Source organism: Manis javanica, chromosome 9, assembly GCF_040802235.1.
Source record: "Manis javanica isolate MJ-LG chromosome 9, MJ_LKY, whole genome shotgun sequence".
NCBI lineage: Eukaryota > Metazoa > Chordata > Mammalia > Pholidota > Manidae > Manis > Manis javanica.
This window is the reverse complement of record NC_133164.1, coordinates 77,378,101-77,397,065: the sequence shown is the minus strand read 5'-3', so window position 1 is coordinate 77,397,065 and position 18,965 is coordinate 77,378,101. Positions and strand designations below refer to the sequence as shown.

Sequence of the window (18,965 nt, the reverse complement as noted above, 5' to 3'; positions counted from 1 at the left end):
TGTGTGGATCATCAGATACATTGCTTTAACCGTATTGTACATTTTAATTATACCGGACTATTCATGTTTGTTATATAAATACTCCATGTAATTTCTTATTTATAGTTGTTTGGCCATAACTTAAAGAAAAATAGTAAGATTTTGTATTGGATAGCAATAAAAATGAACCCCCTTAAAATGGTGAGTTCTTTTTAAAAGGAACTCTGTATGCTACTTTAAGAACTGATTTTCATTTGGTTTATTTTTCTAATACTTGAAGATCCCAGTGCTTTCCACTGAGAACTGAAATGTGCATGGAATGTAACTTGAGATGATATAATGAATGAGTATCATTAAAGGGGTTGGAGGAAAAATACTTCTGATTTGTAAATGCAAGTTTATTGCAGTGTTTTGTGTGTGCATGGTGCTTTTGTGTTTCGGTGGTGGTGATGATCTCTTTCCCTCTCTGCAGTTGTAATGGATAGGTAACAGAGAAACCTTCTCACCGTCTCATCAGGGAGGCAGAATGACCGAGTGCTTCCTGCCACCCACCAGCAGCCCCAGTGAACACCGCAGGGTGGAGCATGGCAGTGGTCTTACTCGAACCCCCAGCTCTGAGGAGATAAGCCCTACAAAGTTTCCTGGTTTGTACCGCACTGGTGAGCCCTCGCCTCCCCATGATAGCCTCCATGAGCCTCCCGATATAGTGTCTGATGATGAGAAAGACCATGGGAAGAAAAAAGGAAAGTTTAAGAAAAAGGAGAAAAGGAGTAAGTGCCATTTTTCTCTGTGCTTTAGATATATTTTAGATAAACTTCTGCTCTAATCACATGTTCCTATCCTCTGGAAATAAATCCAATCAAAGATGTGTGTTTGACATTTGCTGTTCCCTTAATGTTTCAAGGTCTTGATATTTGTATACTTGAATTCTGTCTTAGGGTTTTACTCTCACAAATAAATTTTGCAGAAGTGGTAGTTTTCTGGTGGAAGTTTGTTAAATTGGTCATTTTAAATAAAATATAAAAAGTAGATGTTGGAATTTTACCCTTATAGAATCTTACTTTCTTGGTTAGATTGTATAAGCCATTGGGTACACTTTCTTGGAGCTGTAAAGAAAGTCGTTATTCATTTGTCTTAAGCGAATGCCCTGACGCTTTCCATTTATAGCTCCTGTTAAGTAGGGAGGATGAATTTTTTGAGCATAGCTCTTTGGTGTGTTAAAAGCAAATCAGTTGAGTTATTTTCAGTTAAATATTGCTGTATTTTCAGTTTCACAATGTTTTTAAGTTACTTTGTTTTGAAGCGTAATGTTAAGGTAGAATGCACAAGTAGTGTACAACTTGTTGAGTTATCACAAAATGGATATGCCTGTGTAATTATTGCAAGGATCTGGAAACAGAGCATTATCAGCACCCTAGAAATTCCCTTTTATTGTCCCTTCAAAGGGAATCCTCCACCCCTCCCAGAGGTAGGCTTTTCTCCGCATAGCTTAATACTGCCTGATTTTTGAACTCACATAAATGGAAGCATATTTCCTTTTGTGTCTAGTTTCTTTTGCCCAGTGTTATGTTTGCTAGATTCACCCAGTTATTCTATCCAGTTATTCTTTTTTTTTGCTAGATTTTGTTTCATTGCATTAATGTTACTGGTCATTGTTTTCAGTTACGAACAGTGTTTCTGTTGTATGTGTTTATGTTGTACATGTTAGTGCATTTATGTTGTGTATATGGCTAGGAGTGGGATTGCTCACTAATAGAACATGCTTATTTTAGCATAAATCGATCCTGTAAAACAGTTTTCCAGAGTGGTTGTACCAGTTTATGCTCCCACCAGCAGTGCCTCAGAACTCCAGTTGCTTTACATCGTGGTATTATGCTCCTAAAGATTTCTGCTGTTCTGGTTGGTGTGTGGTTTGTGGTATTTTTATTAGAGGGAAATTTATGAAATACTTTAAATGTTTAATTTTAAGATAGTTAATAAGGCAACTGGCTAAAGAAAAGGAGATTTGTAGATAATAAAAAACAACAAAACTAAAGATAACTCTGATATGATATAAAGCAATTGTCTTTGTGTGAAAACCAGGGCTTCTGCTACAAGGAAGTAGGCTGATGGATTTGGCCACCATCCAGAGATAGGGAATTTCCTGGTTCTGTCCTGCAACCAGATGAAGCTTCAGTCCTTGCTGCAGTCTCCAGAAAGAACTTAACAGCTAGTGACAGGAGAATGGAGTGTGATAGGGGAATGACTGGAGCATCTAAACAGCACTGCAGTTGTGTCATGGTTTGAGATTGCCGCAAATTACAGAGACCAAATGGAAAAATTGAAAAGATCTAAGCTAAGTAAAGTAACAAAGGTAGAGGACATTGTTCAGGTGCTGAAAGAATGTTCTATTCTATAGAATGATTATTTCCATTAGCCCTTTATGTAGAGCCTTTTTTGTGTCTATGATATTTAGTTACCAAAATTCCACGTAACATATAAAATAAAACCAGCTGCAAGGATATAACTGGTTCTCTGCATGCCATCCTCTTGTGGTCCAGACATGTTGTTGCAGCATTTTTTTAGCTGAAAAGAAGCCCATTTCATTGCTGGGGAGTACCCAGGAGGGATTGCTGTAAAGTGAAAAGCTAGGTAGTTAGTGCCAGGTAGCACTTTTTTTTTCTTTTTGATTCTGTTTTCAGAAAGCATATGGGCAGTTTGACGACAAACAAACATAAAACTTACACTGCCTGCATCTCTTTGGCAGCTGAAGGCTATGCTGCCTTTCAGGAAGATAGCTCTGGGGATGAAGCTGAAAGTCCTTCCAAAATGAAGAGGTCCAAGGGAATCCATGTTTTCAAGAAACCCAGCTTTTCTAAAAAGAAAGAGAAGGATTTTAAAATAAAAGACAAACCCAAAGAGGAAAAACATAAAGAAGAAAAGCACAAAGAGGAAAAACATAAAGAGAAGAAGTCAAAAGACTTGACAGCAGCTGATGTTGTTAAGCAGTGGAAGGAAAAGAAGAAAAAGAAGAAGCCAATTCAGGAGCCAGAGGTGCCTCAGATTGATGTTCCGAATCTCAGACCCATTTTTGGGATTCCTTTGGCTGATGCGGCAGAGAGGACCATGATGTATGATGGCATTGGGCTGCCAGCGGTGTTCCGCGAGTGTGTGGATTACGTAGAGAAGTATGGCATGAAGTGCGAAGGCATCTACCGAGTTTCAGGTATTGGGGACACCCACTTCCCTTAAAATTCACTGTTATTTTTCAAAGGAAGGAAAAAATACTAACTTGTGAGGAAAATTGTGACATGGGTCCTAAGCCTTATTCATTTCTTTGATCCTTCCAGTTGAACAAAAATCTGCCACAGTGTGTGTGTGTGTGTGTGTGTGTGTGTGTGCACGCGCATGCTGGCAGTTTGCTTTTTTATGATGTTCCTTCCATTGATGAATTTATACGAGTTGTTCACAGTTTGCAGCAGCCCAGAATGAGTCTAAGCAAAACGTATGAATGTGTCCCCTAAACTTGGGTGAGCTCAGACCCTGCTTTATTCTTCTCACCTCTTTTCCTCTCTGAGCAGAGGTTCAGTGTTATGAGGGAGATAGCAGAAGGATGGACATCTGAGTTAAGGATGCTTCTTGGCCTAGAAATACTTTCATTGGCACAATCATAAAATGTATTTCCTGGGTTCAGCTAAGAGGCATGAAATGTTATTTGCTAACTGTTTAGGCCCCAAATGTGAGTGCTTCTGTCAGCCATGTGCAACTATTACATATATTAGTGAAATTGGTTTTCCAATTATACACGTGTTCCACGTGTATGAAAATTTGAATTTCATACTTGGAAAGAATGTAAATCATATTGGGTATCTGAAATTAAGCAAAATGTATACTATTTAAAGTAAAAGTATTTTATTTCTTACCAAGCAGTATGACTTTTGTATTGGTATAGGACGAAAGTCCTGACCTGTGGCAACATCTGTGTTCCAAAGCATTACATTCTCATAATTTAGTTTCTTGGTACTAAAGATCTATTTTATAAAATTTATTGTTGGTCATATATACTTTCATGATGAGTTAAATCATACACATTTAAAATATAAAGAAAGATTACTTAGTTCTTCCATTTAATTGGTTCGTATACATTTCTAGAAAGTAGATTTGGTATTTAAGATTGAGAAGGGTAGGCATTTTTGATAATTTGGGGAACCTTTACATAATCCCATAGATAAATGTTATCATTTAATTTTGGCTAAAATGCTATTTTATAGAAAATGAAATAAATGAAGTATTGAATTTCAATTTATAACTCCTTAGTTACATAGAAATAAACACACTTAAATGAATTTGAGAAGTTGACTCAAGAATGATTTATAATGAATGATTTTTAAAAATTTAAATAACACTAACATAGCTGCTTCTCTCACATGATTTTGATAGGCATGAAGAAATTTTGTTTTTAGAAGAAAGTTTCTCAGAAGAGTTTCTACAGCTTTGTTCAAAGGATTCTTTTGTCTTTGGTCTATTTTTCATGTTTGCACTCTTTTGTGGACTCATAGCAGAACTTTGCGTCATATGTGTGTGTCACAGCATTCAGACTGAGCTCTTCACCTGAGCATTGACTCCTCAAGGCCATGCTCTTACTTGGATAAATTTTTTCTTTCTTTCTTTAGGCCCTGGCAGTATGCTGCATTCAGACACACTGTGGATTACAGAGTTTATGGCTGTGACTTTTCTTTTTGAATGCTAATAATACTTAATTCTGCTGGAGGTTTTTGATTCTCAGTTATTTATATATATGTTCCAGTTTTAAAACCAGTATGTCCTGGGATGCCTTACTGGAAGAGTCCAGTTCTTAAAAGGAAAACATTTTCATAATAATTTCAGAGTAACAACTCTGTCAGTGTTTCTTTCTGTCTAGTAAGAAAAGCAAACAATTTGATTTTAGAAATCCAAATTTCACTTTTTTTTTGTTCCAGCTCTGTTCCAGGTTAAGAAAACATATAAATAATTGAAACTTAAAAATAGAAATTAGATGGGGGTTATTTAATGGAGAATACTTTTCAGAATGTGTTTAGATAGCAGACTCACCTTTTGCATTTATGGTACAATTTTTACTTACAAGTAATTACCCACAACTTTTTGAAGCATGTAAATGTATTCTGAGTTATGTTTTATGTTGGTAGTCTTGTGACTAGTCAGAAAAAACAGTTTGCCTATTCCTATAGAGCAACCTTGCTTGGACTGTAGTTTTGCCTGAATTTTTACCGTTCTATCTAAATTGAAAACAACTCTTTTTCTGAGTTGGTTGGCATATTTACTTAATATGTCTGTGGTTGCTCTGACTTTTGTTCTGAATATTGAGTTTTTCCATTATCATTTAGTTTTTGGTTAAATTCACCCATTAGTCTTGTATATTGTCTTATTTACAGAGGAATTTACCCTGTGCAGGTAAATACTTGATAGCTAGAGGTTTGCTGTTGTCTGATTGGTTCTTCTCAAGTCTCCCTCCAGGGGTGGGTACAACAGAGGAGAAAGCTGTGTGTTTGATTTTTTTTTTTCTCGATATTCTTTTTCTCTTCTGAATTTGAATATTTTAAGGAATTAAATCAAAGGTGGATGAGCTGAAAGCAGCCTATGACAGAGAGGAGTCTCCAAATTTGGAAGAATATGAGCCTAACACTGTAGCCAGTTTGCTGAAGCAGTATTTGCGAGACCTTCCAGAGAATCTGCTTACCAAAGAGCTTATGCCCCGCTTTGAAGAGGCGTGTGGGAGAAGCACAGAGAGTGAGAAAGTGCAGGAATTTCAGCGCTTACTGAAAGAACTGCCAGAATGTAACTACCTTCTGATTTCTTGGCTGATCGTGCACATGGACCATGTTATTGCAAAGGAACTGGAAACAAAAATGAATATACAGAATATTTCTATAGTGCTCAGCCCAACCGTTCAGGTATATCATGGCCTTCTCTGCACATGTGCCCTCTGATGCTGGCCCTGGGGAGTCAGGGGAACATTACCTGTTGCTGAGTTGCATATGAAGCAATTAACCTGCAAAAGTAGATAATGGATTAGCCTGAATATTGATCTTTTTCTTTCATAATGTGGACAGTGCCAACATACAAGCTAATGGGCATATTTGTCCTTCAGTTTGTAGCTGTAACTTTCCCAATGTACAGCTGTGTAACTGTGTGCAATGAATATTGTGTGTACAATCTTTGGTGTAGGCTTATAAGCCAGTACCTGATGAGAGTGATCTGTCATGAGTAGAGGAGGAGCCTACAGTACCCACAGTTACAGAGTTCATCTATGGATTTTTAAAGATTCAGATACTTCTTGAAATAGCATTGTTGCTTAATTATATCACATACATATCAGACTCAGACACAAGGGGCCTTGCATTATTTGTTTGGCCAGGAATTTAACCTGAGGGTTTCCTTTATAAATGTAGATCCCAGAGAAACATTTTATAGGAGTAATTTCAAGGAATTGGGTGGTATGTTCATTGGTATCTCTACAACATAAATATATGGCTTTCATTATTGCTGCTCACTTATTATTGACAAAGAGCATATATTTTCTTTTATGAGTTATTGATATTTTACTCAAGCCAAACACAAATGGCAAAAAATGAGATGCTTGTTATATTTTTTATTGTAAGCACTCTTTTTTGGCCAGTATACTATGTTATTATTAGTAATGCTTTTATTAGTGTATTTTCTTTTACTAAAGACTCTTTTATTGGATTGATTGTATTTTGGAAGCAAAATGTTTCTCAAATTTCGATTTGATCATTCATGGAAGTCAGGATTTCAGAATTCAGTAAATGTTACATCGCTACTTAATATTACTAAATTAGGGATGATAGTATCATGGAAGATTGAAGACTGTTATAAGAGTAAGTTTTAGGTAGATAATAATTTCTTTTATTAGCTTTTCAGCCAACCAAATGTCCTGAACTCCTAGCATATGAACATCGTATTTAAACACTAGCTGTGCAGATGTGGCCAGAAGGCATTTGTTTCTGGAGTGAGGGCTCTCACTCTCAGCCCAGCTTTCCAACTGCAAGTGTTCTTCCTTCCTGTTCCTCAGGACATCCAGTTGTGTGTGTTACAGGGTCTCAAAATAACTTGATTTCTTAAATCACTTACTATCATAGTGCTGAAAAAGAACAAATTGGTGGTCGTCAGCTTCTGCATCTTTTTCCTAAGAGTGCTTGAGTTACCCATACATGACTTAGGTCATATTCTTCCATTCTCTTTGTAAAATTAGCCCCTCATTAGCAAAGCATGTCTAGTCACTACTGAGGAAAACTTCCATTCATGTGTCCAGGATTAAAGGATGTACTTTGTGATAGACACACAAAAATTAAATAAAAAGATAATTTTAATAGTTTTCTTGCAAATTTTTAAATTTTTTTCTCCTTAGATCAGCAATCGTGTCCTGTATGTGTTTTTCACACATGTGCAAGAGTTCTTTGGAAATGTGATACTAAAGCAAGTGACAAAACCTCTTCGATGGTCTAACATGGCCACTATGCCCACACTGCCAGAGACCCAGGAGAGCATCAAAGAGGAGATCAGAAGACAGGTGTGTGTTCGTCCATATGCTTTGGCCCTAAAACCTTTGCTCTGACACTTTTGGAGACTAACGATGATGATGGTGATGACTCTTGTTCATTGAACACCTTCTGTGTGTTTAGAGCTATGTGTTAAGCACATTTTTATGGCACACTGAAGCCAGGAATTTCCATCTGGTGCAGTTTCATGCCAATTAAGTCAGAATATCATCATGGAAAGAGCACAGATCTTGAAATCAGAAGGCCTGGCTTTAAATTCTTGCTTTGCTTCTAATTAACAGACTGACTATAGGCAAATCACTGCATCTCATTAAAGCCTTGGTGATTCCATTTTAAAATAAGTTCCTTTCATAGGTTTGACGTGAAGATTACCATAAATGAAGTAATGCATAAAAGATGCTGAGCATGGTGCCAGGCTCATTGTAAGCAGTCCAAAAACATTAGCTTATTTGGACAAGTTTGCTCTGATTGGCCATATTTGACAGACAAGAATACTGAAATTTGGAGAAGTTAAATAACTTAGTCTTTTCAAAGTGGTTACTAAGCTATAGAACCAGAATTTGACCCCTAAATCCTATGCTTTTCCACCATGGTACTTTGACAGAAGAAACAGAGCCATTTGGTTGTGTGTGTGTTTGGCAAGCTGAATAAGAAATTCAAGACTAAATGAGAAATCTACTTACATTTGATAATTGTTACACCTTTTATTTGCATACACATTTATCAAATCCCTGCTTGCTTTTTTCCCCTTTTATCTGCTCTGAGCTCCCATTTATTATTAGTTGACATGTTGGGGGAAGGAACCTGAATTAACTACTGTGCCAATGTAAATTAATGGATGAGAAACCAGTGCTCAGGCAGAACAAATAAAAATTATTTTTCAGTCATATCCTTCAAAAAACAAATTCATGTCATTATTTCATTCCTTTAATGGTAATTGAAAAATAGTTGTTCTTACCTTTTTGAAATTGCATGTGGCTTTAAGATAATAAGACCTGGAATACTACTCAGTATGTGGTATACTGTTTTCTAGGAGTTTCTTCTGAATTGTTTACATAGAGATCTGCAGGGTGGGATAAAGGATTTATCTAAAGAAGAAAGATTATGGGAAGTACAAAGAATTTTGACAGCCCTGAAAAGAAAACTGAGGGAAGCTAAAAGACAAGTGAGTAAATTTTTTACTTTGGTACATCATGTTTATAATATAAAAAGAATGCACTAGAATCTTAAATAGTATTTTTAAGTTATTTGCTTTAAAAATACAATATATACATGCCTCTTGAAGTACCCTGATAGGGAATTTATTTGCTCAGATGTTACCAGTTCTGGATTATTGATCCTTCAGCTTGGTATCTAGAAAATGTTTCATTTAATTTAGGAAGTTGGTTTTTTTTTCTTTAAACAGATGATTTTACTACAGGATCTTTTATTTCCTGCTTGTACTTGTACACAGAGTTTTCTAAGGATGAGAAGCAATCAGTGACTGAAAGGGAATTTGAGACCTTTGAGTCAGTTCTTTGGAAACACATGGAGGTACTAAAGATCAAGAGAGATTTTCTTTACCGAATAATAGGAAGAGTCACATGTGACTCCTGATAAATTTGGGGTACTTGAGTTAGACTTTTGATCTCCCCTCTATATAGTGTTGCTGGGCTCTGGGACTGTGAGCTTCCCACCCACACCAAGGCTGATATCCCAAATCGCTGGGCCCTTTGAAAGTCCACATGTTGATTCAACAGCAGGATCTAAACAGAACTTCCAGGGGGAGAGCATGATCAGTGGTGGGTTGCCATTATGGTTGTGCTAAAAGAAAGATAATCCATGTATTTTTATTGTTTTGAGGTTAGAGATTGGCATTTATGTGGATGATAGCTTTATCAGAAAGGAAACAAACATTCATGAGGTTTTTACACGTGCACTCAAGGATGAGCAGACTAGCAGAAGCTGTCTGTGTATTTTTCTTCTTTTCTCCTGCTTAGCAAATTATCTTCTTTTGCTTCCTATTCCTGTGTTGTTATTATTCCCTTCATGATTCAGCCTGAAATTGGTTTTTGTGACTAACCAATCAGGCCTCATGATTGTAATTGTTAACTGTGTGGCATTGCTCATCAGCCTTTAAGTGAAGGATCTCTATTTGGTTCTCACTTTTCTTGCTTCTGCATCTTGGATAAAGGAGTCATGACGCAGCAAATTAGAACCAATATGGAAAGCGATGGATTACCTTTACCGATTTTCTGATGCTGTATATTTTCATGACTTCTCCTTAATTCACAAAATGCTCAAAAGTTTCTATCAAGTTGATTTGAACTTTGAGGAATACATAACTTATAAAGATAGAAGCAATGTAGTTCATATGTTAACAGGCTAAAAATAAGAAAAAAACCAAGATCACATCAGTAGAGGGAGAAAAAAACACTTGACAAAATTCAACATTTATTCATGATAAAAACTGTTAGCAAATAACTTTATCAGCCTGATAAAGGGCATCTCTGAAAAATCTACCATTAACATTATACTTACTAGTGAAAGTCTGATGCTTTTCTCTAAGAAATGGTTGCACAAGGCAAGGATTTCTGCTCTTACCACTTATATTCAACAGTGTACCTCCATAGAATGGAGGTTCATTCTAGCCAATGCAATAAAGCAAGAAAAAAAAAAAGCACACAGACTCTTTCTACAGAAATTATACAAAATTAACTCAAAATGAAATCATATAGTAAGAACTCAAAAAAAAAATACAGAAGATGTTGTTGACTAGGTTAGGCAGTGATTTCTTAAATAGGACAAAAAACTCACAAACTATAAACAAACATTTGTTAAATTAAATTTCATCAAAATTTTAAAAACATGTTCTTCAAAAGACACTGCTAAGAACATGAGTATGCAAGCCAGAGGCTGTGACAGAATATCTGTTAAAAACATTATCTGGTAAAGGAATTGAGCTAGAATATATTTAAAAAAACTCTTACACCTTAATAAGACAATTCAGTTTTTTTTTTTTTTTTTTTTTTTGAGAGGGCATCTCTCATATTTATTGATCAAATGGTTGTTAACAACAATAAAATTCAGTATAGGGGGGTCAATGCTCAATGTACAATCATTAATCCATCTCAAGCCTAATTCTCGTCAGTCTCCAATCTTCTGAAGCATAACGAACAAGTTCTTACATGGTGAACGAATTCTTACAGAGTGAATAAATTCTTACATGGTGAACAGTACAAGGGCATTCATCACAGAAACTTTCGGTTTTGATCATGCAATATGACCTATAAACCATCAGGTCAAATATGAATATTCATTTGATTTTTGTACTTGATTTATATGTTGATCCCACATTTCTCCTATTATTATTATTATTTTTATTTTTAATAAAATGCTGAAGTGGAAGGTAGATGCAAGATAAAGGTAGAAAACATAGTTTAGTGCTGTAAGAGGGCAAATGTAGATGATCAGATGATCAGGTGTGTGCCTATGGACTAAGTATTAATCCAGGCTAGACAAGGGCAGCAAGACATCCACGGATGCAGAAGATTTCTCTCAAAGCAGGGGGGGTGAGGTTCTGAGCCTCACCTCTGTTGATCCCCAAATTCTCACCTGATGGCCCCCCTGCGACTGTGCCTGTCTTAGGTTGTTCCTCCCTTGAGGAATCTTACCCGTCTCTGGCTAACCAGTCATCTTCCGGGGCCACACAGGGAAATGTAAAGTTGGTAAGTGAGAGAGAAGCCATATTGTTTGCAAAGGTTAGCTTTTTACTTCTTTGCAGATTTATGCCCTGTGGCTTCTATGCCCAGCACTTGTCTCGAGGTATCTTTACCACCTGGAGGAATTATGCTCCTCGGTAAATTCGATATGAGGCACGAATTCTATTTAAGGGTTGTAATTAGGAAGGAAGAAGAAAAGCTATAGATGTAGCATATGAAGGAAACTTGGGAGGATTGATTATTTCTTTGACATATCTTCTTGTATAGTACCTTAAGTATGTATAGGTTTTAAACTACTAACTAATTTGCACACACATATTAACATAATAGGAATACGGTGACATAAACAAAGCAAATCTATAATTACCATCCATCTCCAGTGAAGCCAAGAAAACCATTTAGGCACCCTAGGCATTTGTGAAAATTTATCTATGATATGATGGATATTGTCCAACTGTACTTGAACCATCAGACAAATTAAAGCAGCCCATTTCTGGGATCTGTTCACATCCCATATGTTCTTTTAACCATAGATAGTCTATAGTCATGAGATTTTGGGGTGCTACAACTTGCACCCCTCCCAACTCCTGGTTGAGTTCCAACAGTACAGATCCAGTCAAATTCGTTGTCTCACTGTATGCACATGCCAGCCTAGACATCTCCCTCCTCCTTCTCATGGCAAGTCCAGGAGATGGTGGGCTGGATGCAGCCACAACCGCAGCATCGTCCGGATCCCTGTGGAGGCTTTTTGATGATCATCCCCCGGCACGAGTCCTCCAGAGAGTGCTGATGCCGGAAGCTCCTCCTCATATCGTATCTTAGTTCATTTTCTGGGTATCCAAGCTAGGCCTTGATCTTCTGCGTAGAAACAAACAGACCCTTTGCCCACACTTTGACATGCCCTCTATACCACTGTGCAGAACTCATTGGAGGTCAGCACACAGTAACTGCTTTTTTTTTTTTTTTTAATTAAGAGAAAGGAATATTATCAGAAAAGAGTACCTCCATAGCTGATCATCTGACACCCTTTAAGTGATCAACATTAAGGATATTTAAAGCATGCGTTGATCTTTGATTTACCAATAGTTTTATCCTGTTAAGGAGTAATCCCCCTTTTCTTTCTTTCTTTCTTTTTTTTTTTTTTAAAATTTTTAATCTACACTTACCTGAAGAATACTATGTTTACTATGCTCTCCCCTATATCAGGTCCCCCCTAACAACCACATTACGGTTACTGTCCATCAGCTTAGCAAAATGTTGTAGAGTCACTACTTGTCCTCTCTGTGTTGTGCAGCCCACCCTCCCCTTTCTCCCTCCCCCCCATGCATGCTAATCTTAATACCCCCCTTCTTCTTCCCCCCCCTTATCCCTCCCTGCCCACCCATCCTCCCCAGTTCCTTTCCCTTTGGTACCTGTTAGTCCATTTTTGGGTTCTGTAATTCTGCTGCTGTTTTGTTCCTTCAGTTTTTCCTTTGTTCCTATACTCCTCAGATGAGTGAAATCATTTGGTATTTCTCTTTCTCCGCTTGGCTTATTTCACTGAGCATAATACTCTCCAGCTCCATCCATGTTGCTGCAAATGGTTGGATTTTTCCACTTCTTATGGCTGAGTAGTATTCCATTGTGTATATGTACCACATCTTCTTTATCCATTCATCTACAGATGGACATTTAGGTTGCTTCCAATTCTTGGCTATTGTAAATAGTGCTGCGATAAACATAGGGGTGCATATGTTTTTTTCAAACTGGGCTTCTGCATTCTTAGGGTAAATTCCTAGGAGTGGAATTCCTGGGTCAAATGGTATTTCTATTTTGAGTTTTTTGAGGAACCTCCAAACTGCTTACCACAATGGTTGAACTAATTTACATTCCTACCAGCAGTGTAGGAGGGTTCCCCTTTCTCCACATCCTTGCCAGTATTTGTTGTTGTTTGTCTTTTGGATGGTGGTCATCCTAACTGGTATGAGGTGATATCTCATTGTGGTTTTAATTTGCATTTCCCTGATAATTAACAATGTGGAGCATCTTTTCATGTGCCTGTTGGCCATCTGAATTTCTTCTTTGGAGAAGTGTCTGTTCAGATCCTCTGCCCATTTTTCAATTGGATTATTTTTTGTTTGTTTGTTTAGGTGGGTGAGCTTTTTACATATTTTGGATGTCAACACCTTATCAGATATGTCATTTATGAATATATTCTCCCATACTGTGGGATGCCTTTTTGTCTACTGATGGTGTCCTTTGCTGTACAGAAGCTTTTTAGTTTGATATAGTCCCATTTATTCATTTTTGCTTCTGTTTCCCTTGCCCAGGGAGATATGTTCATGAAGAAGTTCCTCATTTTTATGTCCAAGAGATTTTTGCCTATGTTTTTTTCTGAGAGCTTTATGGTTTCATGACTTACATTCAGGTCTTTGATCCACTTTGAGTTTACTTTTGTGTATGGAATTAGGCAGTAATCCAGTTTCATTTTCTTACATGTAGCTGTCCAGTTTTGCCAACACCAGTTGTTGAAGAGGCTGTCATTTCCCCATTGTATATCTGTGGCTCCTTTATCATATATTAATTGACCATATATGTTTGGATTAATATCTGGACTCTATTCTGTTTCACTGATCTGTGTGGGTGTGTCCTTGTCTTGATTACTGTGGCTTTGTAGTAGAGCTTGAAGATGGGAAGTGGGATACACCCCTCTTTATTCTTCCTTCTCAGGATTGCTTTGGCTATTCAGGGTCTTTTGTGATTCCATATGAATTTTTGAATTATTTGTTCCAGTTCGTTGAAGAATGCTGTCGGTATTTTGATAGGGATTGCATTGAATCTGTAGATTGCTTTAGGCAGGAAGGCCATTTTGACAATATTAATTCTGTGTATTCAAGACCATGGGATGAATTTCCGTTTTATTAGCGTCCTCTTTAATTTCTCTTAAGAGTATTTTGTAGTGTTCAGGGTATAGGTCTTTCACTTCCTTGGTTAGGTTTATTTCTAGGTATTTTATTCTTTTTGATGCAATTGTGAATAGAATTGTTTTCCTGATTTCTCCTACTGCCAGTTCATCGCCAGTGTATAGGAATGCAACAGATTTCTGTGTATTAATTTTGTATCCTGCAACTTTGCTGAATTCAGATATTAGTTCTAGTAGTTTGGGAGTGGATTCTTTAGGGTTTTTACATACAGTATCATGTCATCTGCAAACAGTGACAGTTTGGCTTCTTTGTAACCAATCTGGATGCCTTTTATTTCTTTGTGTTGTCTGATTGCTGTGGCTAGGACCTCCAGTACTATGTTGAATAAAAGTGGGGAGAGTGAGTATCCTTGTCTTTTTCCTGATCTTAGAGGAAAAGCTGTCAGTTTCTCACTGTTAAGTATGATGTTGGCTGTGAGTTTGTCATCTATGGCCTTTATTATGTTGAGGTACTTGCCCTCTATAACCATTTTGTTGAGAGTGTTTATCATGAATGGATGTAGAATTTTGTGAAATGCTTTTTCAGCCTCTATGAAGATGATCATGTGGTTTTTGTACTTCTTTGTGTTGATGTGGTGGATGATGTTAAAGGATTTTCAAATGTTGTTCCATCCTTGCATCCCTGAGATGAATCCCACTTGATCATGATGGATGATCTTTTGATGTATTTTTTAATTTGGTTTGGTAATATTTTGTTGAGTATTTCTGCATCTGTGTTCATCCAGGGATATTGGTCTGTAATTTTTTTGTGTGTGTGTGGTGTCTTTGCCTGGTTTTGGTGTTAGAGTGATGCTGGCTTTATAGAATGAGTTTGGAAGTATTCCCTCCTCCTCTCTTTTTGGAAAACTTTAAGGAGAATGGGTATTACCTCTTCTCTAAATGTCTGATAAAATTCAGCAGTGAAACCATCTGGTGTGATATTTTTGTTCTTGGATAGTTTTTTGATTACCAATTCAATTTCATTGCTGTTTATTGGTTTAGATTTTCCGTCTCTTCCTGAGTCAGCCTTGGAAGGTTCTATTTTTCTAGAAAGTTCTCCAGTTCTTCTAGGTTATCCAGTTGGTTAGCATATAGATTCTCATTGTATTCTCTAATAATTCTTTTTATTTCTGTGAGGTCCGTTGTGATTTATCCTTTCTCGTTTCTGATTCTGTTGATGTGTGTAGATTCTCTTTTTCTCTTAATAAGTCTGACAAGGGGTTTATCTATTTTTTTTATTTTCTGTAAGAACCTGCTCTTGGTTTCATTAATTTTTTCTAGTATTTTATTCTTCTCAATTTTATTTATTTCTGCTCTAATCTTTATTATGTCCCTCCTTCTGCTGACATTGGGTCTCATTTGTTCTTCTTTTTCCAGTTTCAGTAATTGTGAATTTAGACTATTCATTTGGGATTGTTCTTCCTTCTTTAAATAGGCCTGGATTGCTGTATACTTTCCTCTTAGAACTGCCTTTGCTGTGTCCCACAGAAGTTGGGGCATTGTGCTGTTGTTTTCATTTGTCTCCATATAGTGCTTGATCTCTGTTTTAATTTGGTCAGTGATCCATTAATTATTTAGGATCATGTTGTTAAGTCTCCATGTGTTTGCGAACCTTTTTGTTTTCTTTGTACAATTTATTTCTGGTTTTATTTATACCTTTGTGGTCTGAGAAGTTGGTTATAGAATTTCAGTCTTTTTGAAGTTACTAAGGCTCTTTTTGTGGCCTAGTATGTGGTGTATTCTGGAAAATGTTCCATGTGCACTTGAGAAGAATGTGTATCCTGCTGCTTTTGTGTGTAGAGTTCTGTAGATATCTGTTAGGTCCATCTGTTCTAGTGTGTTGTTCAGTGCCTCTGTGTCCTTCTTTTCTGTCTGGTGGATCTGTCCTTTGAAGTGAGTGGTGTGTTGAAGTCTCCTAAAATGAATACATTGCATTCTATTTCCTCCTTTAATTCAGTTAGTATTTGTTTCATATATGTTGGTGCTCCTGTGTTGGGTGCATAGATATTTATAATGGTTATGTCCTTTTGTTGGACTGACCCCTTTGTCATTATGTAATATCCTTCTTTGTCTCTTGTTACTTTCTTTGTTTTCAAGTGTATTTTGTCTGATCCAAGTACTGCAATACCTGCTTTTTTCTCCATATTGTTTTCATGAAATATCTTTTTCCATGCCTTCACTTTTAGTCTGTGTATGTCTTTGGGTTTGAAGTGAGTCTCTTGTGGGTAGCACAAAGATGGGTCTTGCTTTTTTATCCATTCTGTTATGCTGTGTCTTTTGATTGATGCATTCAGTCCATTTACATTTAGGATGATTATCAGTAGATATGTACTTACTGTCATTGAAGGCTTTGGATTTATTGTTACCAAACGTTCAAGGGTAGCTTCTTTACTATATAACTTAACTCACTTATTACACTATTATAAACACAGTCTGATGATTCTTTATTTCTCTCCCTTCTTTTTCTACCCCTTCCAGTCTTCATATGTTAGGTGTTTTGTTCTGTACTCTTTGTGTTTTCCTTGACTGATTTTGTGGATGGTTCATTTTATTTTGCATTTAGTTAGTGTTTGGTTGGTCTACTTTCTTTCCTATTTTCTCTGGTGACATCTATTTAGCCTTAGGAGTACTTCCATCTAGAGCAGTCCCTTTAATATACACTGTAGAGGTGGTTTGTGGGAGGCAAATTCCCTCAACTTTTGCTTATCTGGCAATTGTTTAATCCCTCCTTCAAATTTCAATGATAATCTTGTTGGATACAGTATTCTTGGTTCCAGGTCCTTCTGTTTTCATTGCATTGAATATATCATGCCACTCCCTTCTGGCCTGTATCGTGTCTGCTGGGAAGTCTTATGATAGTCTGATGGGTTTTCCTTTGTAGGTGATCTTTATTCTCTCTCTGGCTGCTTTCAATACTCTGTTCTTGTCTTTGATCTTTCCCAGTTTCATTATTATTTGTTTTGTTGTTGTCCTCCTTGGATCCCTTGTGTTGGGAGATCTGCGGACTTCCATGGTCTGAGAGACTATTTCCTTCCCCAGGTTAGGGAAGTTTTCAACAATTATTTCTTCAAAGACACTTTCTATCCCTTTTTCTCTCTCTCCCTCTTCTGTTACCCCTATAATGCCAATAGTGTTGTTTGGATTGGTCACACATTTCTCTTAATATTTTTTCATTCCTAGAGTTCCTTTTATCTCTCTCTTCCTCAGCTTATCTGTACTCCTGTTCTCAGATTTCTACGTTAATAGTCTCTTGCACCTCATCCAGTCTGCTCTTAAATCCTTTTGTTGTTTGTTTCAATTTTGTTATCTTCCTCTGGAATTTATCCCTTAGCTCTGACATATTTCTCAGTAGCTCCATCAGCATACTTATGACTTTCATTTTGAATTCTTTTTCAGGAAGATTGGTGATTTCGGTCTCACCAGTCCCTGTCTCTGGTGTTTGAGGGATTTTGGACTGAACAAGGTTCTTCTGCCTTTTCATGGTGATGGAAGTGGTTGCCAGCGAGTCGCGCATTTTTAGCTGGGGAAACAAAGTCCCTTCCTGTTTTGGAAGGCAGGTCGCCTTACACAGCTGTGCTGCCGGTGCCGGTTAACCGCACATAGGGAGAAGCCTTTGGGTTAATCCTCTGTGCTTTCGTTGGCCAGGTGGCCCTCAGGATGGCCTTGGGCACTGGTGCATTTCTCAGGCGAGCTTTGTGTGTTCTCCTGTGAGAACTGCGCCCCTTCGTGCTTCCAGATTTCTGCACCGGTCTCCACTGTCTGTGCCAGGCAACTGCACACAGAGAGCAGCCTCTGGGTTAATCCCCTGAGCTTCCATGGCGGGCAGCCCTTGAGATGTCCTAGGGTATTGGCGGGGGTTGCTGGTGAGCAGCGTGTTTGCCACAAGAACAAAGCCCCTTTGTGCTGCTTGGAGTCTGTGCTGGTCTCCACTGCCTATGCCAGGAAACTGCACACAGGAAACAGCCTCTGGGTTAATACCCTGAGCTGCCATGGGTGGGGTGGCCCTTGGGATGTCCTAGGGCAGTGGCGGGGTTTCAGGTGAGCAGCATGTGTTCTCTGTGAGAACAATACCCCTTTGTGCTTTCCGGACTCAGCACCAGTCTCCGCTGTTTGTAGCAGTCAACTGTGGGCATGGGGCAGACTGTTGGTCTCGGTGTGTTATGCATGAAGGGAGAAGCCTCTGTATGGTTGCTGTGGGTGGGGGTGCTCCCCCCCCGTTCTGCAGCAGTGGCAGGTCAGCCAGTTTGCTTACAATTCCAGAGGGGGGAAGGAATGGCAGGCTACTTATTGCCACGAAGGGCTTTGGCGCTGCATTGCCACCCAGGGGGTTAGGGTGCCTGAGTTACTTAAAACTCCCAGCCTGCTGGGCTGAGTGTGCTAGGACGATTTTGTGCATCTGTTAAACCCTTGTCCCTTTAAGACTTAAAGCACCCGCTTTTTTATCTCAGGGAAGCTGGCTGTGGAACCTGTTCGCACTCTCAGTCTCAGATTTTGCTTTTCGGTTCCTCTTATATCCAGTACACCATGCAATGTGTGTCTATGCTCCTGGTGCAGATTACTAGGATTGGTTATTTAGCAGTCCTGTGCTTCCACTCCCTCCCCACTCTTTGATTTTTTTCCTCCCCCTTGTGAGCTGGGGTGGGGGGAGTGCTCGGATCCCACTGGGTCACAGCTTTGTATCTTAGCTTTTCTGTGAGATGCTGAGTTCTCGCAGATGTAGATGTAGCCTAGTGGTGTACTGTATCTTCTGGTCACTCTTTCAGGAATAGTTGTATCTGCTGTATTTTC

The 18,965-nt window shown here is 38.0% G+C and overlaps 1 protein-coding gene across 1 annotated transcript in view; it reads left to right on the top strand.

Annotated features, from left to right (window-relative positions):
- The window catches only part of RALBP1 (ralA binding protein 1), a 59,064-nt gene that overhangs the window by 23,465 nt on the left and 16,634 nt on the right, over positions 1 to 18,965 (top strand). Inside the window, exons 2-6 of the mRNA XM_017672243.3 lie at positions 452 to 749; positions 2,726 to 3,184; positions 5,560 to 5,909; positions 7,385 to 7,546; positions 8,569 to 8,700. Of these exons, the coding sequence (XP_017527732.3) occupies positions 506 to 749; positions 2,726 to 3,184; positions 5,560 to 5,909; positions 7,385 to 7,546; positions 8,569 to 8,700 (1,347 nt within the window). The 5' untranslated portion in view covers positions 452 to 505. The remainder of the gene's footprint in view (positions 1 to 451; positions 750 to 2,725; positions 3,185 to 5,559; positions 5,910 to 7,384; positions 7,547 to 8,568; positions 8,701 to 18,965) is intronic.